The following is a 26,568-nucleotide window of genomic DNA, read 5'->3' on the forward strand; positions in this document are numbered from 1 at the left end:
ATCCACTTTACTACCAAAGAAATATGCAAATAAATACAGTTTTCCTCTTTTGTGCTTCCTGCATCAACAGTAAATCTGAAAACTGGTGAAAGATTCGTAAGCTGCGACTAGAACAAACCCTGCAAGACCCAACAACAAAGCACAATTGCTTGAGAGGATCTATACCTACTAGATAAATAGTTTTTGGGTTACAACTGGAAGGCTTTAGAATTTTTTAAAATTACTTTTGTTCTACTGTCCTTAAACACAAATATTCACATAAGTAACTCTGTATGCACAGTTTAGGCCACGGAAGAAGAGCCAGAGGCTCCAAGAAGTCAGCTACAAATGCTGCTGTGGGTTTGGGTTTTGGGTTGGTTTTTTTTAATTAAACAGAGAATATGTTTACATAATATACAGATGGGTTTCAGTACAAATAAATGCTATGGCAGATGGAAGCTTCATGCCATAGTTCTGGCAATGCCAGCTTCCACAGCTCTTGTCCAACTTATTAATTCCTTTCCCTACCACACTCTTTCAGGTATGTCACCACAATTGCTTGTGGGCTGACACTTGACGAGGTCTGGGAACTGCTCCATTGGGCATGTGAAGGAGGTGACAGAAAGAAAACTATGACCAGGTTTGTTCTGCGGTTTATTTTTCAGCTACCTGAAAAATCTCACCTGGCTAGCAGCTGGCTGAACTGAGGGAGTAATAGGGAAGGAGGGAAACCTCCAGGCACCACTAGCACCAAAACCAAACCCTTTACATCAGTGTGCAAAAAATAAAGGATACAAAAAACCAAACAAACTCGACTATACTGGGCCTACAACAGCCCTCTACAACAGAGGGCTGTTAGGACTCTTTTGGTTAAGCTCACAACTTTAAGGCCATTCATCTAGAATATGGTTTCAATCCTATGGTTTAAATATGGTTTCAATCCTTGCTTCAGACAATATTTCATCTCAAAATGAATTATTTTTATTTGATGCCAAAACTATCTGTTGCTGGATAACACAAACCATCCAGTCACTGGTGAGGAAAAACTGGGGGGTTGGGTGGCATTTTTTTCTTTTAAGAAAAGAAGCTACACTGTTAACATTAAAAACAGTCATTAGAAGACAATTAAGTAGAGAAGTATCAGTTCTTAGGCTGAGGACCTCAGCTAGAGAAAAAAGAAAAAAGTATCTCCAAAAGTACTTAATGATAGAAGTAAAGGAAAAACTTAACACAAAAGTCCTAGACCAAGGACTGGCAGGAGAGTTTTGAAAAGTAATCTAATTACAAGAGGGAAAGTTCCAAGGGGACCTGACAGTGAGTCTCTCCTCTTAAGAATCTGGGACACTGGGTTACACACCATCTGTGCTGCATTTCTACAGGAAGATAAATTGACAGTACAGAGCTTCAGAGTCATAAATTTTTCAGAAAGGGACACAAAGACAATTAATTTGTCAAAATAATTTTGGCATTAATACAACACATAAAGCATAATGAGAGGACAGCATGCAAATGAAGTTTTGAATACAAGTATATACAGGCAAGAAAAAAATTAGTAGAATTCTCTATAGAGGTAAAACAAAGTAAGTTTCCAATGGCCACTATTTAAGAATACCGTTTTTATAAATTTAAAATAGAAACTTAATTACCTTTCATCTGACAAACACTGTTAATATTGTCAAGCTTCAGCAACCACAATTAAAAATCAATAAAAATGCACATCTACAATCATGCAGTTGAGATGACACAGCAGTTGTAACTGATATCTCACAGCCTTGGGTGCTTTCCCATTTCTTTTACTGAACCTTTTTCTGAGAAATATACACATGACCGCTCACTATTCCCCGGCATTTGCTGTCAGGCCAGTTCAACTGAGATAAGGAAGTAGAATCATGTTTTGTGGGGAAGAGAAAAGAAGAACCAGAGACAGTATTACATGGGAGAGATCGCAAAGGCCTTAAGAGAAAACCAGAGTAACACAGAAAACAGCCAAGTGGTTCAAGGTGCAGCCTGTATCCTGTGTCTTTTCAGGTGAACTCAACCCTACCACAGAAGAAGGTTGAGCAGAACTGTTCAATTCTTTCTTCCTCTGGCATGCAAATGCTTGAGAATATTGCAATCATATTATTTCAGTGAAGTTAGGGGGAAAAAAAATAAAGTGTTGAAAAACACCCTGATTTACTCTAGAAAACTCATGAGAAAAGTCATCAAAAGAATGGGTTCCCTCTATCCTTCAGTCAGTATTGCAGTTTGTAATGAGAGGACCTTCATCTGCTACTCTTGATCTTGGCAAACAGAGGTCATTTAGGTTTTGATTACGTGGTAAAAACAGCTGATATATAGAGGGTATATCTACACTGCCAAATAAAAAAAACCCCAAAACCCAAACAAGATACTTAATGTACTACTAATGTAGTAATCATGTAAACTTTCAGAAACAATGCCCTGAAGGGTCTACTCAGCAAAGCATGAGACGGCAACTCCAGGGATGTGGAAAACATTGGCAAATCAGTTGCCTTGATTTTTTTTTTATTTTTTTTTTTTTAAACAAAATCCAGCTACATAGTGTCTATTTTAATTAGCAAAATAAGTAAACACAATCATTAACACGATCCAAAGGTCTCCTTAACAGATTGCACCAGCTAATACTGTTTTAAATGGATTAAACTGTGTCTGTGCAAAGCTTGACAAGCATTTAAAGATCTGCTGGGTAAAACACCACAGAGGCAGGATGCTAGAGAAACAAAAACATGGTTACATTGTCAGCATTTAAATGATACCACAAATGACCCTTGGGATACCGAAGATTTTCTGAAGAAATACAAGTTTTATGCAACTAAAACGTAAATCTCATATATCCAGCACTGGAAAAAAAGAACCATAAAGACAATTGAAGTTTTATGTTTATGTTGGTGTTTCTTGAAGATACTGTACAATCCATTAGAGTGACAAAGTAAGGCAAGTTTATTCCAGCTTCTAGTCTCATCTGATTTTAATAACTGACTTCAGGCTCAGGCTAAATTCACTGGTAACAGACACACAACGGCAAATGCCCTCCACCAACGCTTTCTGTGCCATGCGCAGCGTTACTGAGGATTCTCAGACAGCCTCTCCAAAAGTGATCTTTTACAACACCTCTGAGCAGGCGTGAAGGCAAAGGATGCCTGAGTAGAGACTGTGAAATCTAACACAAGCTACATTTAATTTCACAGAGGATCACACAAGCCAGAGACAAGCAAATTGTGAACAGATTCAGTTTTCTTCATGATTAGCTGACACTCCTTCAGAGGGGCATCTGAAATGGCAAACGCAATGGACAGCTCGAACAGGACTTTACACAGGACAGAAGGGAACATACTGAAAAACGTTTCACTTCTCTTTCCTACTCTAAAACAATGTTATGTTAAACCACTGACTGTTCTCAGAACATCTTTTAAGAGTTAAACCCATCCCCATTGGTGACCCCGCCACAGCTCACTATCAACAGTGAATATCTGGGGCTGAGAAACTTTTCCATAGGTACCGGCCAAAAAAGCACTTCCCTGCTTTGGTCTCCCTGTGACTGCAGGTGACACGTCAGCTACAGGAGAGGAGAGCTCTGGGATCCAAGTCCAGGTTTACCAAGGAGGGCAGTGCAGCAGTGGCGGGAAGAACAGGCTTGCACACAGTGGAGCACAGAGTCTCATCCTTCTCCAGGCACTGTGGCAGTCACCGCCTGAATATCTTCCTATAGTGTCCTCCTACAATTATCAGCAGCTGGCAACAGTTTAGTCTATTTATATAGCATGAAAATATACCATGAAGGTGATGGGTGGATATCTGTGAGTTTGGGGTATTCTTTTCAATATGTTTAAGTGAATAATTTGAAGCTAAAGGCTTATTTTCTGCAAAACTAGGTATTTTCCTCAAGGGCACTTTTTGTATAGGTAATTGCCAGGTATTTACTAAATTAATTATTATACAATGCATATATATGTAAAAAAATTTCTAAACTCATTAAGGAAAAAAAAAAGCATTCTTTCTCTTAAGTTGCATTCACCCAAGAAAATGAGCTGAGGGAAGTATGATTCTGTTCAGATTTGTTGTTCCCAAGTATTGAAGTCATATATCTAATCTTGACTCCAATAAGGAAGCTAAATTATAAAACAATCACTGGGCTAGGAATGCAAATACCAACTGCATATTATTTTAAAGTTATTTTACCAACACTGCTAGTCATTTGCAAAGAAACAGTGCAGGTCAACCCAGAGAGTTATTTCAGCTGCCAGAAGAGCTCTCTAAACAAATAATTCCTACATACTAAAGCCAAAGAGTTCAGCAAAGAGTGCTTATGTCAGAACAAACCATGAAGGAAGCAATCTGAGTAAACACAAGGATAAATGCACAGTCCCAACTCATCAATATGATGCAAATCCATAAATGTGTTCTGTGGGCATCTAAAATGTAAAGAAAAAAAAATACGGCATTTTGGCCTCACTGCTCTACAATACGTCCTCCAGAATCCCTGGAATCTCCTGACAATCAAAAAAGGCCCCATCAGCAGTAAAAGCAGATCATGCAGCAAGGCTGGGAGAAAGGCAGAAACCACAAATGGTAAATTCAGCAGTGCTCTGCAACACCTGGAAAACCCAAGAATATGTATGATCTGAGTGCTCACCAGCACCTGCTGTGGGTCAGGGCAACACATGGCTTCTGCACGGAGCCACAGGTGCATCACATCCTGCTTCCCAATCATCTGGGAGGACTTTTGTCCCTCTTGTCCCCATTACTCTGTCCACTATGTCCAACATAATCACTCAGCTTTACTGATGAGGAAGCCACTTATCTGCTTCAAAACATCCAGTATGAACAACTTTCTTTGAAAGAGCACAGAAATTCTCCCCCAGATCACACCTCAGTGTCACTTATCCAACAGGGTAGCCACACTCAGCTGGATGCCCTTGAGACATTACTCAGCTTTCTTCAAAAATTGCTAATGGCAAGAACTGTGATAAAATACAGAACACAGACTAAGACCATCAGTCTAGACCAAATAGGAAAACAGGATGCTAATGACTTGTATCACTGTCTTACCTGGAAATCAAATTGGTGATCTCTAACATATGAATAGTTTTCTTTCATTAGAGTTCACCTGAATCACCCAGGGTCTACTTACAGCATTTAATTTTTTATTTTTACTTTTTTTTTTTATTATATGGGGGTTTTGTGGGGTTTTTTTTTGCAATCTTCCAAAGAAACTGAGCAACAGAACTTTGCATTCTCTAAAAGTAATGTTTTTAATGCCTACTTAACTGATTCAATACACACAGTTCTTAAATGAACACTAGGACTGTATTTTCCTATAGAAAAAGATGAAGCTGCATCATTTAAAAGTATGTTGGAAAGAGGCGAAACATTAACCTAATTTCAAAAAAGTGCTATGAGAAAGCTTACCTGGTTCCTAATATATATTCACACATGTAAAATTAATTTAAAGATACTCAGACAAGATGTTAACCTACCCCACAAACCCACAGGGGATTCTCTACCGAAATCAAGACACAGAGTTTAAGAACAGTCAGAACCTGTCAAAATACTTTTTGTTTGTGTCTTTTTCTGCTAATGCTAATCCTCTGATATTCCATAAGCTTTTTGCCTTTTGCTGGCCTAGTGGCAGAGAGAAACAATATGCTAAAGCTTTCCCTTCTCCTACAAATTTCATGATTTGACCTGTCAGACCAATTGTTCTTCAAGACATTTCACGAATTTCCCTGTAACTCCACTTTCCCAAGACAGGCTCTTGGGAAACTGACCTCTTTTGCACCACGTACTTAGACTAGAGAGAGCTTTTCTTACTAGTGAGATTGATTGTGCAGTATTGTCAGACTACACAAGCTTTTATTTCTGAATAAGCTGGCCTATGGCATCCCCACAAGCTTACATCTCAATCTAACAGCTCACACTGACTCGGGTTGCAATTTGTGTGATTTTGTGTTCTATCAGTTATGAACTCCCATATTACATGTACAGGCAAATACACAATAAAAGACTTAAGCTTTCTGAAGCCACCTTACAGGATGTTTCCATAAACACATTGTATGCTGCACAAATTATTCAGATCAACTCTTCTTTGTTAGAGAAATTCCAATGAGCTCCCAAAAGCAGAGACAGTCTTTGCTGTCTGTATTCTGCTTCTAACAAAGGCAGCTTTGTTCCCTCAGAAATGGCCTTGTCATGCATTAGAAGCCTATCTTGGTGTTTCTGGAGAGTTTCCATTAAACATGTTCTAAGTCAAAGTTCCTAGATATAAGCTTTAAGCAATTTTGACTAAAAGGTAGTATTTTTATCAGTTCACGTTCTTCAGCTCACCAAACTTTTGTCTGAGCAACCAAAACCACTGATAACTACACTCGTACTCAAGACTGTATTTTTTAGTAAAGGAAAGGCTGCTTAAAATACAGCATAAGGGGACAGATCCTCAATTTTATTACAATTTTATAACAAAAGGATGGATTTTGCTACCTTGAAAGACCTTGAAAATGGGAAGCAATAGTTTGGAGATACCAAGAAAGAGGCTTCTGTTTCAAAATAATTTCCATTATTTACACAAATAAGATTGTAGAAAGCCAACACAAAATTTGGTATAGTTTAACAGTATTACATAACTCAGGAAACAAAATATGTTTTCATTTAAATTTAAGAAGGAGTTATGAATTCTGTTTTTACTCCAAGTTATAAAAAAACAAGTTCTTAAACCATTTGACTTTCCACACAAGAAAGAATAAGATTATAATTTTAGGCTAGTGTGGTATTTTTCCATTCTTCCCCCCCCCCCCCCCCCCTTCCTTTGAAGACTATTAATCAAAAGGGTTATAAGAATTCCCCTAAAAATACTGCTCTCCCCACCCCCATCTCTGCTTTAAATATTTTAAGTGAGAAACTGGATTTAATGATTTGGAAGGCTTATTCAACACAGGGAAAAACACGGGGGAAAAAAAACACACACACCCCTATGCATACAGCTGTACTAGTATAGTCAGCTGTGTCCTACAGAAGCAACCCAAAGGAGAGGCAAAGACTGCAGGCTAATGAAGCCTTTGATTTCTATTAAGCTATCTAAAAAAGATGGCAATTACCCTCTAATACATGACGATTCTGTGACATCAACACTTGTCTAGCAAAAAAAAGGCTCACGATACTTTACAATTCACATTTTACATGAAATGTAGGAGAAGCCTTTAAAAAGTACTACTGCTTGAAAATAAGGACTTTGATAACCTGCACCCCCTGACAACACTGCTGTCATAAAACTCTCATTCCTGTGGTGGCTGTGGATTCAGACAATATCCAACTTCTGGCAAAAGACCTCAATTATAAGAATGAGAGAGAAACAAAAGGCAACAGGGGGATGAAGAAATGAAGGTATACTGAATAAGTCCAAATGTACACCTATTATATAGCTCCTAAATTAGGTTTGCACTTGACACAATACATTAGACTCTTACATGTATGCCCCATGAAACAAATCTTATTACTGCATAAACTTCAGAAGAAAAAGTCAAACCGCTGCACAACTGATGTAAAAATCCACAGACTTTGTGGGGCTTCAGAGAAAGAGAAGCCAAGAAAGGACACTACCGTGACTGGGAACATGAAACTTGAGAAGTTCCACAAAGCTAAATGTGGGTTTAATGCTGAAGAATTCAGAACATCACAATTTCTAGAAGAAGGAAACAAAGGGGACAAAAGAAAAAGGGAACAAAACAAAACACCCCCCCCAACCCTCCCCCCCCCCCAAAAAAAGCTGAACGGGTGGGAAGGACTGACTCCAAAGATATTCCTAGCCTGACAGATTCCTTATCCAACCATTAGCCCCATTTCCAAAAGAAGGCTAGTATTTTTCTGTTCCATAGGTAGAGAGAGAGATATTTAAAGTTGTACAGTGCTACAGTTAAGATCAATCAGTATCTTAAATAGGCCATGTGCATCCTTTAGCCATTGTGCTTGATTTCAAGCTGGAAACAAGGTATAAGAAAAGAAGCATAGACATTTTTAATTTTAGTTATGTAGACCACAGTAATTCACCTGCTGATATTGCTATTAACCAGGCTAGGATAACAAACAAACTATAACAAAGCAAAGCCTCATTAAACAACTTTTTGAAATAGACCTTTAAGTATTCGTAACCCTTAAGTACACTGTGAGTGCATGTACACATGCTTGTCCTGTATTAAGTAATGCTAGCAGTAATTATCAGCAATCATAAAACAGACTTTTCAGCATTCGTATTGTGCAAGATCTGCCAACATTTCCTTTTCATTAGGCACTATTTGTATTGTAACTTTTTTCTTGTTATTGACTTTTACTGAAGAAAGTTACCAAAAAAAAAAAAAAAGCACAGCAGATCATCTTTTTAACAGAAATACAAGTCTCTGTGTCAGGTACTATGGCATGCACAGCACTGTTCATAAACAGTAAAATGCCTATGTTGTTTACATAAAAGATAACCACAGTCACACAGTATGCTGCACATTGAGTACTCAGTACAAAGTAAACAGTGATTCATCTGATTAAGGAAAACACTGGCAAGAGTCAGTTCTTAAGGGCAAGTATGAAACTCTTGCTCAATTTTTTAACAGTTTAATAAGGGCAGACTAAGCTTAATTTGATAGACTGTAAAGACTAAGTATGAATGCTTAATGTATCAACATTTAGCTTAGGAACTGTTTAGATTTGAAGGATTAACCTGCTTATTTCTACTAAAATACACTATGTTCTTTCCTTCCCTACCAGTTTTCAGGGAAACTAATACCATGCCTATCCCCATTAAATGTGAGCTCAAACATAGTGGCAATGTGAGTCTGTCAAACTCATGTGCATGTCCACTGTTACTCATGTTTTCCATCTTCAAACATTTGGAAGAAATGGTTACCACTCTAAAATGGTTAACTGAGATTCCAACAAGAAACCTGCTTTTATGTTCAAACAGGTATTAAAATAATAGTCTGACATCTCTAGTTCAGCTTACCTGTAAGCTCTCCTTACTAAATCAGTACAGCCAGAAAAGTAAACAACTGTTCAACTTTAAAGATAGAGTGTGTTCTGGCAAGAAAAGTCAAGATTTTTCCAAATAAAAGCAAGATGCCTCAGAGAACAAGAGCAAAGGTAAGGCATAGCCTGTCTCTGCAAATACTACCACATATCACAGATAGTACTAACCAAAGCTCTACTATTCAAGGACCTACCTGTGAGATATGTAAGGAAAATACAATCCAAATAAAAAGGGGCTTACGGATATTACAAAACCAGAATCTATGGTTAGCAAAATAAAACCTTAGCTGTTTGTATTACATGAAATGATTCTTTAGCACTGCAGAGCACATATATTTTGGTGCTCTCAAAGAACAGAGAATCAAATTTCATTCTGATTTATTTACAGCTTATAAAAAACTACAACTCTGCATATTAACACGTGCAGCATTTGACATCTCATTCTTAAATTGTCAGGCCTAAATTTTTGCTGAATTTCCTACCTTGCAGCTGTTCCTTCATTTTGTGGTAACACTAAAGATATTACTTTGTATACATTTCATTACCTGCTTGAAAGATATTTTGACTACCACTAATCACGCCTCAGGTACAATTAAAAAAAACCAGTATTGTAAATACATTTATAATTGCTAAATTTTTAATTTAAATTTATAATTTTAAAAATGCGTAATTTTTTAAAAATGTAGAAATGCATTGCTACACTTACTTTTTGCTTGCTTCGTAAACATCTGTGATATTGGAGAAAAGGTGATGGCTCTCTGTTTTGGTCATTGTGAGGCTCAGTTCCCTGGAATTTTTAAACATCCGGATCAGAATCTCCAAGCTCAGCAAATAAGAATGCTCGGAAGATATCACTTCAAATATCGCCTGCAAAGTGGAGGGAGGAGAGAAAAGACTTACTATTGACTAGGCGCTTTTTTTTTTTTTAAAGGAAAATGTGGAGGAAGGGTGCAAAGCAAAAGTTATTGGATGTAAGCTAGAGATTGTAACATAAATATTCATTTCCATGATAGTTACACCATTTACTTCAAATAAGTGATGTAATATTAGAAAAAAAGACTTTTAAAAAAAGTCTATATTCAGACTTCTCAATGCAACTGCAAAAAGTTAAAATGAAAAACTTAACTATTTTCACATTTTCACAACTATTTTCACTCCTCATTCATACTCCTGAGAGGTGGGTTTTGTTTTGGGTTTGTTTTTTTTTTTAATTAAAAAAACCCAAAACAAAACAAAACAAAAAAACCAAAACCACGTCTGTTTCTGTGGTCTGGTTGGAAGGTTCATATCAGTCAGACTACTGTTGACCAGCCAGTTTTGCTTTTGCTCTTTTTAAACGGAAGCTGCTAAGTTATTTACTTGAAAGCGTTCTTGGGTAACAGAACTCTGCAGAAAAGGAAAATGCTTTGCAAAATTCAGGTTTTAGTCATGTATCAGCAGTGATAACCTCGATCGCTTTTAAAACATGAAGTTAGGAGCAGGCAGATGAGAAGCTGAGCTATCTGCAGCAGGGACAGAAGCCTGGAGGCAGAGCAGACAGGAGGGGGTGGCAGCCACTATCCCGTTAGCGATTAGTGACCAGACACCAGCCAGGCAGACCTCCAGTACATTCCCTCACCTCCCACAAACAACTTCTCTGTTTTATCAGCCTACCACTTAAGGAGTAGCCACTGTAACTTCCATCAGCTGGCTGACATACAAAGCAAACTTTTAATGGACTCTTGGACTTTGAAATCCCCATACTTGTTCCATTGGAAATTTTCACATCTCACATAGAAACCTATTCAGCTTTTAGACATCTTCTACCTCTCTAGGCTTTATTTGCTGTTAATCTAATAGAGTTCTTGTACGTATATAGACGGAAAAAAATTAAATAATTTTCATGAAGCCTTTTGTCACGAGCTCCAAGTCACATTTGTCATCAATGCCTTCCAGGCATTACTAACACAGAATAATACCATCAGCAGAGGTAACGTAACTTTGTTCTCAATATAACTAATGTTAATACTTGCATGTATAATTTCATTAGTTATTTGCAACTAACTTCCCTAGGCATTCTCAAACCAAAGGAGAAATATATACTTTAAATGCAGCAGTGCAGATCTGAGTATTTAGAAAGGCTAATGCCCATGCCTCTACAAACACAGAGAGAGACAGCGAGAGGGTCTTGCACCTGACAGTCTACAGGAGGAGTTCACTTCGATGGTCTGATGTATGTGCTCTACAGAAACCCTGCTCTTCCATGACCAGGTATAAAAGCAAGGGAGACTATGGGCAGGTTGAAGGCAGTCTTCCTGAATATTCCCAGCTGCCCACTGAGACAAACCATACCGGGGAAAAAAATGCAGAACATTCTGCGGGGGACATTTGTTCATAAGATTTCTCAAAGAGCTCAAGTCTAGTGAATTCTGCTGGTGTTACTAAGGTAAGCTTTTGATCAAACACAATTTCTCTTGGGTATCCTGAGTCTCAGCGTTCCCAGACTGTGCTTTCAAAATTATTTTTGCCCTTCTAACCTTCTAAAAAGTCTTCTTCAAAAGAACTGAGATTTTAATAATGAAATAACAAGGTTTGGATTTCTTGGGGAAGAAAAAAAAAAATCTGCTTTAGCTGAAGCTTTAAAGGTTTATGCAGTGCAAAGACAACTGCACTCCACAGAAAACCTACAGGGCCATTACACATACAAGGAAAGGAAGTCTAATGTACGTATCAGTAGTGTCTTCATCTTATTACCTGCCTAAAAAGCTAAAGGGATCTGGTGAGAGATACAGCAGCAGCTATGTAACAGCTACCACATACTACGTGTTATTCACGAGTGAATACTGCTATGCAAAAAGATATGAAAAGGTGATGCTTAAAATAACATTAAATTGCCTACCTGCCAACTCCATCAGCCTCAAGAATCTAGAGAACACACACGTCAGCCAAACTCTGGTGGCAGATCTACCTACCGCTTGGCTAACAATGTGCAGAAAGATGCCTAAAAAGGGCATTTTGGCCTTTGCCCAGAACTTACATTTCCAATCTTCAGCCTCACTGTACTTGTCCCAGCTGTGCTCACAAAGAAAGGATTTACCTAACGATTGCTGTGGAGTTCCACGGCTAATTGGTTTCTATGCAGACATTTTTCAACACAGGAAAGTATACAAGCTCTCTTATTATTACTGTTCTGGAGGGGGTTTGTTTATGCTTTTACTGAGGACCCTCATGGACTTCTTCCAGTTTGGTAACAGAAAGTCATTAGCATAGTCAGAAATAAATGGGTCAAAGAAAGATACTTTGCTTCTAATGTGTAGAAGCATCATCCTACCATGACCCAAACACATTTTGGAGAATAAAAAATAAAAAAAGGATTAAGAAGCCATCTTGACTTTGACGTACAGTAACTACACCACATTCAGAGGCTGGGGTGGCATTTACCAGGTGGTTGCTAACAGTGTTTCTGAATGACATCTGAAACTGTACTGTGGTTCATTTGCATGATATCAAGGTAAGCAGATGTTTGAATCCTGATGGACAGTTTAAGAGGCCAGATGTACACTGCAGTTTGTACACACATACACAGAGTTTCCAGCTTGCAAGAAAAGAAGATCTATCGAAAATTTAGTTCTAATCAGTCTGTCTATATGACACATTTTCTCTAGACAAAAGATGCACAGAGATCCATCTCACTAATGTGTTCTGGAAGTGGGATGCATATGAATGCATGACATTGCCATTTGATCAAGGTAGGAAGCAAACAAGTATATTTTTCTGCAGTGACAATATAATCTAATAGGCTCTAAAAAGCAACTTAAGAAATAGATGAAAAATAATTGATAAAAGGCAATTTAAAAGAAATACAGCACAAGCACAACTTGGTAGTACAGCTACATCTTAAGAATATTTATTTAGGCTCCCTCTGAAAGAACGGGCCTCTAATATTCAAATAAAAAAATCCCTCAGGCTTGAAAACGTTTTTGGTAACATTAAAGACTTTACATTTAAAAGGCATCTAAAGAACTTATTCTCTTTGAAGGGATGTAAATATGACTCTAGGAAACATAGACTAAAGGGTCCTAAAGGATATGACTGAAATAAATGCCTTGTGTCTCAAAGCTTCCCAGCAGGAGGAGACAGAAAAGCAAAACACATGGCCTGAACTGCTGCACAGTCTCCTCTCCCCAAAAAGCAAAAGAAGATAGCGAAAGAAATGTAGCATTATTAAAAAAAAAAAAACAAAAAACCCCCCAACAAACCATTGTCTAAATCTCATATACGCAATACAAGATGTTTCTGTATTCCATGTATGAACGCAACAGCTGTAGGTCATGCAGCTAAATTAATATTGGAGGCTCACTATACACATCTGTGAACTTCACAGAAAACCCCAGTCAGGTCTCACTCAGCTACATTCACTGAGGTATGTCCTGAAGCAAAATGAAAATATTGGAACAAATTACTGTGGCAGGTAATGCTACAGTGTTTCTAGCCAAAAAAGCTTGGGTTTTTTTCCTATTGAAGGACATACCTCAAGAACTGCAGGTATATAGCTGGCTAGGTCAGGCTATTCTTTTCAACACCTCTCATTCATTTTGATATAGACCCTGTAAGTAAGGAAGGAGGGTAAAGCAGATAAAGTGGACAAAAGGAGCAAAGTGGAAGAGGAAAGCGGATAAAGAGGACAAAAGGAGCAAAGGGGAAAGAGACAGAGAGAGAAAAGATAACTACATCAGTAATTGCTGCTGTTGTCTGTGCTGTTGACAGCATGGATGCACTTACTCCATTTCAGTGTGAAAGAAAAAAGGTTAGTTACATCAGATACACAGTGCTCACATGTTCAGAATTGTTCACAATTGCTCACAGGATTAGTTACAACTGAGGGGCATTGTAAAACGCTGTTCTTTGCTCCTCACTGCCTTTCAAAATTTATGTGCCACCTCCTACCCTCTGTGAACACAAGGTTCATTTTACACCTTCCCCAAGATAGCACGCAGCAGCAACTGCAGCAGTGACTGTCTGCTGCTACTGAGTAGACATCAACCAGGCTGTGTCTGCTGGAGTGAGCATACCTAGGAGCCACTCCTCCAGCAAGAGCCGTGGGATGTTGGCAGGAGACCCGTGGCAGGGACATACGCACATCAGCAAGAGGCAGGTTTTGTTTATTTATTCTCCCTCGGGAGAGAAGACGCTTCACTCTAGGACACAAAGCAGTGTGATGAACTTGTCTCCTTATCAACAAATAGAAAGTATTAAATCAGGCACGCAGTGCATCCCTAAACAATCAACAATCGTAAACAACAAACAATCATAAAAGAACGTGTGACTTTAAAGAGTACCTCCTGCCTTTTTCTTTCTTCTTGGCCGATTGCTTCCGATAACCCATTCTTCTTTACCTAAAAAATAAATAAAAATTAACATCTCTTGTAGAAAAATGTGATTTAAAAAAAACAAAAAACAAACCACAAAACAAACAGGACTATCAAAACCTTGCACTAAGTATTCAGCTAAAGAATCTGGCCACTTTAGAAAGATGGCAATCAACCAGCAGAAATAAAAAAAAATTAAGTCAGTAACGTCTGCCATTTGACTTATTGAAAGAACTAAATTTCATTAAAAACTATCCCAAGACACAAACACAGAACTACTGCAGCAAAAGCATGCACAGTTGAATCACGGTCACCCTACACAACCTCCCTGGATTTTACACGCACACAAGCATGAAAATCGCCTTCTCCTTTTAAGTTAGATTTCTTGACTGACAGACATACATCACAAGGTTTGTTTTCCGAGTCAGCCTGAAAAATCTTAGGGTCTTCACTTGTTAAACACACCTAAAGGTGTAGACAAACTACCTAGACAGTTTGTTGGCCAAAAAATTATTCTGGAGGAGCTCCAGCTTTACCCTAAACAGACATGGCGAATGCCTGAGTAAATACCCCTGTATTTCTATCCTCAACCCTACAATGATGTCTCTCCCCACTCTGCACCCTAAAGCCACATCAATCAAGACAAGTTTGTCCCAGGTATCCATACACAACCATCACGAACTCCAGCCGCAGCCACATTTTCCACAGCCTGAAGCCACATGCTCAGCTACCAAATTCCACACCAGAGACCCCTGAAGTTTATTCTTTCCTGGTGCAAATAGCACATGTTATGTCATTTAACAGGAGAACATTAAAAAAAAAAAACCAACAAAACAACAACAACAAAACAACAAACAAACAAACAAAAAACCCCAGCCACACAAAAAACCCCAACAAACAAACCAGAAAGCAAAGCACCAAGGAGGGACTGACTTTATGCATTTCCTAGAGGAATGTTAAACACAGGACCTCCAATCAGGAGGGTCACCTGTGTATGGCATGCTGAACCAGGTGAACCAGGGAAGGGGAAAGAGGTCACTGCACAGCACTGCACATGTGCAAGATGCTGTTCTCTTTGTGGAGCAGTAGTATGTCACAAGGACATGAGATCCAACAGATGCACTTCCATTCTCCCAGTTTTCTTTCAGTCTTCTCCAAATGCTCCTAACATACTATAATCAACAGCTTTCTCTCCTTACTCCACTTGTTCCCTGGAATGTTGAAGGATATATTGTTCCTTTTTATTCCCGCACACCAGGCGCCACAAACCTGGACAGCAGGCTCAAGAGTAAAGATGGCACAACATTAAGAAGCATTGCACTTCGGTTTGCATGCACACAGAAGTATATACGCACATGTATGTACTTACAAAAATAACATAAATATTCCAGTGTTCGAGTAACTGGTCTTTTGAACACAAGTTACAGATCCCTATGTCACCACAAGCATACACGCCTGACTACCAAGCAAGAACTAATTAGATGCCTTTCTATTAAAGTACCTTTCAATCAACAACCTGAAAGCTTTAAAGCACTCATTAGGGAGTACAATGTCACTTCTTTCTGGATGCAGTGGAAGACTTTTCTAAAAATATGCTGATGCCGGAAATACCTATGAACATATCCAGGAGATTTCAATGCTTCCTGTTAATACAGCAACTGCAAATTTCCAGTGAGGTCAATGCAGCAACCACTGTATTCCTGTTCAAAAAAACTGTAGCTGTGTTTCGTGATCATTTTTTTGTCATATATGGGTGCATACATACAAAGTACACATATAAATTCATCACATAAGCAAATGGCTCAACCTTCTATTCTTAATCAACGGCAACACTTCCAAAGAGAAAGAGGCCCAAATATGGAGACTATTTTTGGCATACTCTGAAAAATTCAATTCTTATTTTTGAGGTGTCCAAAATGTTTTAGCTGAAAGATCCTAAAAATCACATTTGTGCTATTATGCAAACAAAAACTTAATATAAGCTAAGAACATAACCAGAAAGAATGGAAGAGGGCCAACACTACAGCTACTGATGTTCTTATTGTCACACTGGACTGCTTTTTTCCAGCAACTCCGTTATGACTGATTCAACCATAGAGATCAGGAGGAAAGGATGAAAGAATGACAGGTTAACTCTGTGGTTACTTACAAGAAATTCCTCCAAAATAAGGAGGTGCTGCAGGGGGAAAAATCCCCAGAAATATTTCCTTGAGAAATACAGTTAAGTGGCTGCACCATACACCAAACTGAACATGAGCCCTTTGATACGGGGAGAGAAATGAGAGCTAATGCAGAGATCAGGCCTGAAGATCCTTGACAGTAAATCCAGGTAGTTTTTGTTTTGATACCACACAGAAGAGGCAGCCATGGAAAGGTGACAGTGTGAGTGGCTCGGTAAAGCAACTTGTGGCAGCTTTTTAAATGAATGAGAAAAGTCACAACCGTGCTTGTCCCAAACCAGAGAAAGAGATTACCAGAAAAATGAAACACAAGATGACCAAAGCTTGGAAAGTGTTTCAGGTTAGAGAGACAGCAATTGAGAGAACATGCAAAATCTTGATGCAGCACTATGAATACATTGAATCTTCTGGGCATGAAATGGAGGACTTGATGCTAAAACACCCATTTAATATTAAATACTTCAGTAATTATTAGCATTACAGCTATGGGACATCTGTTTCCAGTGCTAGATCTCAAGAATATTTTTTAAGGATCACAGCAGCACTGACAGTAGTAATGAAAAGTGAACATGCATCATATTCTCCAGGCTGGATGGTAAGGACCTGAAAAAACAGACATTCAAGTTCAAAGTCCACCAGTCAGGTCAAACTCTGCAAAAGGTTGTCCGGGGGGGGGGGGGGGGTGAGGTCTCCACCCATGGAGATATTAAAAACAGGACTGGACACAGTCCTGGACAACTTGCTCCAATTGACCCTCCTTGAGCAGGGGGGCTGGACAAGATGATCTCAAGAGGTCTCTTCCAACCTAATTGATGCTGTGATTCTTTCCATGCACAATAATACACATTGCCATTATCCATTACCAACTGAATGCTGCATTTGTTGGGAAGTAAATACATTTAATATAGCACACAAGTTAGTATCACTGCCTATGACCGCTGGAAATTCTTCAAAAATATTGAAAGATACTTTTGGAATATATTTTGGAAATACTGGTTATTCTCCCTAAATTAAACTTTTAAATTAACAGATGAAGGTTGGAAGGAACAGAGATAGTGCATAAGGTAGCTCTTTACCTAATCATCTGCTTAGCTACTGCTAGCTGTCTAATCTGTAACAGGAATCTAAAGAGGAAGAGGGTTCAAGAGAGGAATTTGAAAGGAACTGGATTTAAATAGCACTCTATTTCAGACTTTAAATGCTATCTAAAAAGCTCAATCTTATTTTCACATGTGTGCGTACACTGCAGGAAGATAGAAACACCCTTTTTTTTATTATCATAAAGGATTTGACAACTCCATACATGAAGGTTTCACTACCCCCCTCAGATAGAAAGTCTGGTCAGAACTGCATCAGCTGTCAAGCCTATACGGCCAAAGAAACATCCTGCAGAAAGAGTAGATTCATTCTGCTGTCTTTCCCCTCCATTTCCTAGCATAGTCACTGCTAACAAATAGCATAAACCTACCATTCTCCTCCTTTCCTAACCCATGTTGAAACCCAATACTTTGATATTTCCCAGCTGACTTCCTGTTACAATTCCACACTCACTTTTTAATACACATTGACAGCATGTAATTTTTCCAGAGAGTTATAAACACAGACACTATGAGATTCAGATTCCCATATTTTGTTTTCACAGTGCACTACCTTTTCCCATATACTCCCCACTTCCAACTCCGTAAATTGAATAAAAACACTGAACAAGTCTGCTGTGGTAGAAATCGTAAAGAACAATTTGGTTTATGTAACTGTAAGCATGGCAAGGAATGGTTCTCTTACCGAGATGATCTTTATACTATTTTGGTCTCACAACAAATTAGTGGTTTTGAAATTATTATTATTATTACTGAATAGCATTCCTTCCAAAATACCTCAGCTGTTGAACATTTAACTGCTAGTTTGCCTAGAAGGCAGAAAAAAATCCAATTTGACTTCATTTTAAACAAACTTTTTTGTAACAATAACGAAATTGACTACATTTAAAGTATCTGATTTCTTGAAAAACTGAAAGTAAATCTTTTCAAAACCACATTGTCTTGCCTTCTTCGTAATTACTGAATCAAAGAGGGATTTGTATTTCAATACATTAAACTGCAAAAGGTCATCAACATCTGCAAGACAGCTCTTCTAAAGAGACAATCTAAATAGCCTTAAAAGATCTTGCTGAGGCTTAATAACTCATTTATATAGGATATATACAGCCAGTGGCCCCAACTGTCAAATATTCTAGGTGATCAGGCATGTAATAATCTTTCTTATGCCACATACAGAGATGAGGATCTACAACATTCTGTAAGTTACATAAACAAAAACCAAAAAATCCCCAAACCCTTTGTTTTAGGGATATCCCTCTAGAAGCCACAGAAACGATCAAAGGATAAAATTAACCAGAGAAACACAGAATTTTGAGTTTCTTTAGTCTCAAAATCATGCATACAATGAAAGCCTGTGGAAATATCAACTAGTATCATTAATTTGCCAGCTTATTAGCAGGGAAGCTAGCAAGACTACAATACTGATTAGAACAGCTGAATTCTATTTTGTTTAATGATGCTACTAAGAAAAAGCCACTGCAGATGCTTCCTAGACTGTATTAAGGATAGCAGAATACCACCATCTGAACACTCAGCTTTTTTAAAATGGTTTCCATTAAACATACACAGTCAAATCAACTTAGAGATGGCTTGCAGCAATTTAGAACAATTCAACAGAAACCTGTTTGCAACTAACTGCAGCTTTTCTTTAGTATAATTCACCTTTTTAGTGAATTCAAACACTTTTTTCTTTTATGAATCAGCTGTGTCTTTGCCAAATACAGGACCCTAAAATGAACTTTCTCAATTGCACTGCTTTTTATGTAAAACAAAGATCAATAATTGATCAGGACTTCCATGTCGTTCTTATGAAATGAAAAACAAAGTTTAGCAAAAAAAACAAAAAAAACCCCCAAACAGGACTAAATCCTGTTTAAGGTTTGGTCCACACCACTCCAATTTATTGAAAGGAACTACAAAGCACAGATTTCACTCCCGAGTTTACATCCTGTTAGGATTTAAACCTGTGTTTTCAGGCTTTCTGACACTATCTCATTCAGAACAGCCAAATGCAGTAACATACATTAGCGTAAACTGTAACTCTGCTAAGGACCTGCATCAGTATGGCTGCCAACACCTGTGCAGGCAAGGCCTAAGCAGCCATCTTGAGTGACTGTGGGACATACAAAGTCAGGGCCTTAAATTCAATGTGCAAACAAGAGAGGCATGCTTGATTATTTTTTTTTTTTGTCCAGCACAGTTTCAAGGAAAAAAAAAGTATTTTAAAGCATAAAACTATGAAATATTAATTCCTTTGCATTTCAAAGTTGTATTTAATTTCATCATAAACTAGACCAATTTTTTTTTCTTGGTAATTTCAAATCACATACTCTAACCAGTCTGTTATGTGGCCACATGAGCCTACAAACACTTGCGCTAGAAAAAGGGAGGTGTCAGGTAACCAGGAAAACTGATTCTGGCAGGAGCATCAGTCTATACCTACTAAAATTGACTGAGAAAACATGATTTATGCTTTCTTTAAGCTGTTGGAGTTACCTTACATAAAACTTATACAAAAGCTAAATTGAAACCTCCAGACTTGGATTAGTAACATCTGAATACTTGCAAACTTGTCAATAAAAAAAAAAAAATATTCAGAGACACCTTATATTTTGGAAGGGAAAAGAAGATGACAAACTTCAGCCAAAAACTCCGGTAGCAAGTGAAAAGACTTGCTTCAACGCATTCTTACACACTCTGTCTTTGTCTGGCTATACAATGATCAAATACTCACAATGGACAGCTGACTCCATGTTGATCTCAGGGGCTTATAGTGAAAAACAATCTTTTCATCCAATTTCTGCTCCCGGGGCTCAGACTCTTCATCAGAATCTATGTCCAGAGCTTTTTCTTTATAGTTCTGATATAATACAGCATTTTCTATAAAACAACAACAGTATGTCATTAATTGCTAGAAAGTTAGCTTAGTTGCTTTCATAAAAATTGTAAGTAACATTTAAATAATGAAAGAAACCAAAATGTCAATGTGCTGTTCACAAACTCCAACAGACAAAGATAGTATCTTATTTAGGATGGACAATGGTGCAGTACAGTAACAATGGATCACTGTACCACTACCAAAAAGATCCACACTGACTGAATTAAAGAACAGATGTGTCCTTTGTCAAGAAAAAACAGAAAACAATTTTTTCTTCCTTGGTTTGCTGTACAATGTTTCATAATTAGCCAGCAATTTAAAAATGGAACAAGCGTGTCAGTAGTGCAGAGTCACTAATCTGGAGGTCTAGCTATTTTAATCTACAAGACCATTGTAAATCCACTACCCATGCCAACTTGTATTCTGTCAGCTTTAAATACCACCTTCACACTTCACTAAGAGAAGGAAATGATCCAAATTTCAGAAATTTGAGATCAGAACTATTCTTAATAGAAACTTCAAAGCTTGCTTGAATAAGCATGAGGCCTATGACAAAATACACTCATTATGTGTTACAGTACTGCCAGTATTAATTCAGTAATATCAATGGCAAAGAAACACAGGTGTGGAGCACAGCCTTTCCATTTCCCAACCTCCTTGACCACACACCCTTTTCAAAAGCAGACAGAAAGGACAGAGAAATTCAAGACCAGAATAACCTACAGACAGATTAAGCTGTTAAGAAAGCAAGCTCTAAAAGGTACTTTAGAGATGGGCCAGGCTTTAGACAATATCCAATCTCCCCCTACAAGAGAAAGAGGAAAGAAGTGAAAGGTCTGGCTGCTCCATGCACAGCTGCAACTCCTGTAGTCCTACTCCAGGCTGGGTGGATCTGTTTCACCTGCCCAGACCATACAGACCTGGCTGAGTGTTATACAGGGTCTGGCCTTTTGCATCCGTTCTTTGGAATGTGTCTACATAGTTTTAAGACAGGAAATGGAGTACAGCAACTGAACTGAGAGAGGCATTACAGAGAAAGTTATTAGTTGGGATCAGTCCAAAATAGAAGGGAGCCATTGGAAGAGAATCTGGAAAACGTCATCAGAAGATAGTGTGAGAAAAGATGAAAGTAAGAGTAAGATAGGGGGTGATGCAAATAGAACAACGTGGAAAGTTTTGAAAATAGAAACAAGAGGAAAAGGAAGGTAACGCAGCAGCTGAGATGACCTTAAGGAGGCATTAAGCAGAGAAAAGCCAAGAGAGTAGCAGTTACTATAATGAAACTTCCATGGACTCATAGCCAGGAAAGAATTTTTTTCTTTTTGAAATATTGGGAAAAGCAGCAAACTTGGCGAAGCCCAGAATTAATGAGTAACATAAAAAAGCAGATACATGGATAGTGTTTTTCTGACACTTAAACTTGAAGCCTAGGTAGCAAGATTACAAGGTCAAAGAATTTACCCCAGCACCCTTGCCTGATGAGTAAAAGAGAAACAGCTGCATGAACCATAAACTAGAATAACAATTCAGGTGTTTGCTGCAAGTGATGACCCCAAACCCATAAGCTGATCCACAAAAGCTATGTCTTGCACCTGGAAAGAGTCACAGCTGGAAGAACAAGCCTCATTATGTAATTCTACAGAACTGTTAGGGCTGAGATAGACATATCAATCAGTTCATCTTTTAGGAGGGACAGGAGTTTAAGTAAAAAGAAGCCTGTCAAACAAAACCCCACTTTTAGCCTGCCATTCCATATTCTTTAAAATATTCCTTAAAGTATGCCTAGTGACAAAATTATGGTTCCGTATTTTAGTCAGTTTACTGAAAAACAAGGTACTTAGTCTTCAACTACGTAAGAAAGTAGTGTGCAAAATGATCCTGAAGTTCCCTTCTCTTGTGATCAAGCATATTATCAAGTCTGTACAAAAAAGGGCTTACCTTCTCCATCAAACGTCCCTTGTCCTTTCAGCATTTTCTTCTGATTTTTAACAGGAAAGAGATAGATACACATTAAAAGAATGCAAAATACCCAACAGTAACAACTACTTCTGTTTTATTTGATACTTAGGCATCAAATTAACAGGCCCTAATCTATCAACTTCTGATGTTGGAAAAGTATTCATGAAAACAATTGTTTTGTCACAGAAGGTGAAAAGCTACTCTAGTTTTCCTTCTTTCACGCATTGTTTATGCATATTTGTCCCAAATGCTTCATTTTTCCTGTGTTTCAAAAGCATAGTACACTAGCTTTGCAAGAGTTCAGTGACCCTGCAACTCATTTCACTGTCACTAGGCTTTTCTAAGAGAATATAAAGTACATGACTGAGCGGCTGTCTTTTTCCACACGCTCTGCAGAGAACCACCACATCAATTATTCTGTAAACTAACGTTTTGAGGCCAAAACAAACTTCCGAAATAAAACAGCTGTTTTGGTGCAACAAGTCCTATGGTCTAAGAAGTCTATTTAAAAAAATGCTACTAGCAAAAAGAGTTTTGTGTGTAAAGACAGGACAATGTCATGTCCTCCTATTTTAAACATAACTTACTGTTAAAAGTCTACCACCAACACCAAACCAAACCAAACTACCTCCCTACTCAGTAGTAGTTCACAGTGTGATCAATTACTATGCCACCACTTCTAGCATTTTCACAAAAGCTTCCATAACCATAATTTTTAATTTGGCTGAAAACTGTCATAAAGCTGGTAATTATTTTAATAGCTACAGCATTAGCCCTTAGCCTGGAGTACTTTATTACACAATTCCAAACACTCTGCAAAAATCTACCAGTGTATTTTTTTAAAGTAACAAGTTATATTTAAAAAGTAGGAAATACAAGATTAGAATATGATATCTTCAGGTAGCATTATTTTCAGTAAGTCTGTAAAATTTAATTTTAATGCGTTAACATGCAACATAAATCTACTACTCCTAAGGAATTACAATCGAGAATTAAAACCAGGCATTCTGCTTTTACTTGCAGGCATTAAAATTAAGCTACAAAAAGATACATGAGATGGTCTCTATCAATTCAAAAATCACACTATGATTTGTAAAAATACTTGAAAAGTAATGTCTTGGAGGAGTAAGGGAGAAAGTTCATTTTTCTGTCAGTCTGTCTACTGTAGCCCGCAGACTGTATTAAGTCAACGTCTCTCTTTTTCCTGTTTACTACTTTCTGGGAAACAAGTTTTAAAACATCAATTTGATTGTGCAAGAAAACCTCGATGTGCTGGGGAATCCAGCAGGAAACGCAAGCATCAGGCTGCCATCAACACATTTTTGCGCTGCCCAGATTTCAACAGAACAGCGTCCCTGAAGCCTCCACCGCTTTACTTTGAAAACACCACTTGCAAGTGATCTGTGAGACTCAACAATAGCTACGAGAAGTTCTGCGCTAACAAAAAGCAAACTGGAAAATCCCCCGGCGTTTACGGAAAACAGAGGTTACAAATCACGCTCCCGTACAGCCTACCCCATTCGAACCAACGATCAGCACAACTTACCTTTATCCTCCCCAGGCTCGAAAACTTCTCTTTATCTTCAACAACCGCTTTAAGCGCGGGCTGGGACATTCTGTTTTTTTTCTTGAAATTGCAAGAGCCGTCCAAGTCCACGCCGCTCACGACCGCTCTGCGGTAGGACGTCGACCTCAGGCCTCGCCTCAGGGTCCCCGGGCTGTCCAGGTCGCCCTCGGCCTCCTCCTCGGCGTCGGCGACCAGCGGCACGCTGAGGCTCTCCACCATGCTGCGCACCTTCAGCACCCTCTTGCTCGTCGCCGCGTGCTGGCTGCTGGCTTTGCTCGTCGCCTTTATTTCGGAAGCCAGACTCTTGGGAATGAGCTGCTGCGTGCCCACTTTGAGAGCGGCGGGGCTGTTGGTGCTCAGGACCACGGGCTGCTGCTCCACGGGCTGCTCCCGAGGGGACGCCGGCCGCTGCGGCCTCACGCCTTGCTCCGGGGACGCGGCCCGGGGACCCTCGGGGGGCCCCAGCGGCACTTTGTCTGGCATTTTGGGAAGCCGGCTGCATGGCAGGGGCAGCGCCGCCGCGCTGTTGTTGTCCGAGGAAGGCGCGTTTCCAGCAGGCGAGAGCCGAGGGCTGCCTCTGGGAGCGACCTGCTCCTGCTGCGGCGTAAGCGCCGACTGACTGGAAATCCGCAGGGGGTGACCCAGCTGGCCTCCTGCTGAGGTAATGCTGCCGTTGGCAGTGAAGCCGACAGAACTGTTCGAAACCAGAGCGAGCGCCGGGGAGGACCGCTCGGGGGAGACCGCCTCACAGGCTGGAGGCCGTACCTTCCCGTGGGACACCGACCCCATGCTGGAACCGAAAAACGAGGGGCCCCTCCGGAGCGCTCCGCTGGCCGGGCAGGTGCTGACGGTGCCGGCGGGCTGAGTCACGGTGAAGGTGCACCTGTCCTCCACGGGGAAGTCGGTGAAGAGCACGCCGTTGGGGCTCTGGTACGACTGGGGCCGGGGCTTGCTCCAGGCGCGGGGCTGCGGCCGGGGGGTCGACCTCCTCCTCCAGCGCGGCGCCGCCCTGTCGCTGCAGAGATCCGCCTCGCCCTCCCCATCCATCGCCCGCTCCCGGGGGCCGCCGCGAAACCTCAGGGCGGCGGCGGCGGCGGCAGCACCAACCACCTCCCGCCGCCGCCCGCTCCCCGCAGTTCGCCGAAGGGGAAGCTAAACGGCACCGCTCCTCAGGCCGCGGCGGGCAGCGCCGCTTCCCTGGGCTGCAGGGGAGGGGAGGGGAGGGGAGAGGAGAGGAGAGGAGGCGCAGCAACTGCAGCAACACCCCCGGCTCGCACTCGCACCCGCCTCCCAGCCCGCGCTTCCCGCCGGCGGGCGCCGCTCCCACCTGCGAGGAGCCCGCGCTGGGCCGCCCGGCGGCGGGAGGGGAAGGAGGGCCCGCTCCCTGCGCGGTCCCGCCCGGAGCCTCACCTCATGGCAGCGTCCCCGCCCTCCGCCGGCCCCCGCCGCCCAGGTAGCGGGAGGCGGGCCGGGCTGCCGCCGGAGCGCGGCCGGCAGGGAGGCGGGCGCTGGTCCGGCAGGGGCGGCCCGGCCGCGGTGAAACGCCGAGGCAGGGCGAAGCGCCTCGGCTGGCGGCGCAGCGCAGTCTTTGGAGGAGCCCGGCACTCGAGTCACTGGAGTCGCACCTCGTCAAAAGCTGGATTAATTCACCTCGGCGCTGACGTAATCCCGCGCGCAGTATGGGGTGCCGGCGGCAGGAACGACATCCAGACCGGTTTCGGTGGGTGGAGAAGCAGACCAGCCTCCAGGCGCTCGGGGCCTTTTTCCAATTCCTCCTAACGACAGCCCCGGGCTGTTCGCTGGAGGAATGCACAAATACCCTCCACGCCGGGAAAACGTCCGATTTTGGTACTTGAGTCGTGACAGGAGTCGTGACAGGAGTCGTGTGCCACCCCAGCTGGGCCAGGCCGGGCGGAGGCTCGCACGCCCGCACACCTGCGCCCTGCCCGGGGGAAGCCCTCGACTCGGCCGCTGAGGCTGGCTTGCCTTCTGCTGAAGACGCGCTGGGGGAAAGCTGGGAAAAGGAGCAGCTTTTTGGTTAGAAAACAGGACGTAAACCGTGAATCGGCTCGGAATTCTGACATCGCCCTGAAAAACCTGTGTCTGCAAAAACGTTGAAACTCACCTGTGACTTGGTGACATCATAGAACTTAAACCTAGATAGAAGGAGAACAGAGTAGGTTTTAAAAAGCAAAACAAAACACGTGGTTCACGTTCTGCCTGCGCAGGGTGCTGCCCTGCCTTCGCCCCAGTATGAGCTCTGCCTGGCTCCTGCTGCCCACACCACAGGTCCCTGCGCTGCCGGGAGGGGAGAGCCTCGGCAGCAGAGTCCCTGAAATAAGTAACACGGATACTTCTTCTGTTCTCTTACGTTTAATACTAATTACAATGTGCCCTTACTTCACTATCTGCTTCTCCGCAATTAAAATTTGTCTCCACTTGAGCTGGAAAAAAATAATGATCCCTATCTTGTCACAGTATGTGGAGCATCTAGCATGAGTAATTATTTACCTGCACTATTAAATGTCACATT

At 40.6% G+C, this 26,568-nt stretch overlaps 1 protein-coding gene across 1 annotated transcript in view; it reads right to left on the bottom strand.

The window, feature by feature from the left end:
• ARHGEF26 (Rho guanine nucleotide exchange factor 26) overlaps positions 1 to 26,000 on the bottom strand; it is a 62,401-nt gene extending 36,401 nt beyond the window's left edge. The window contains exons 1-5 of the mRNA XM_069792946.1: positions 24,015 to 26,000; positions 22,448 to 22,487; positions 20,366 to 20,511; positions 14,325 to 14,381; positions 9,713 to 9,873 (exon numbers count right to left, since the gene is read on the bottom strand). Of these exons, the coding sequence (XP_069649047.1) occupies positions 9,713 to 9,873; positions 14,325 to 14,381; positions 20,366 to 20,511; positions 22,448 to 22,487; positions 24,015 to 25,082 (1,472 nt within the window). The 5' untranslated portion in view covers positions 25,083 to 26,000. The remainder of the gene's footprint in view (positions 1 to 9,712; positions 9,874 to 14,324; positions 14,382 to 20,365; positions 20,512 to 22,447; positions 22,488 to 24,014) is intronic.
• Positions 26,001 to 26,568: the final 568 nt, after the last annotated feature.

The sequence above is a fragment of the Haliaeetus albicilla genome, chromosome 9, assembly GCF_947461875.1.
Source record: "Haliaeetus albicilla chromosome 9, bHalAlb1.1, whole genome shotgun sequence".
Lineage (NCBI taxonomy): Eukaryota > Metazoa > Chordata > Aves > Accipitriformes > Accipitridae > Haliaeetus > Haliaeetus albicilla.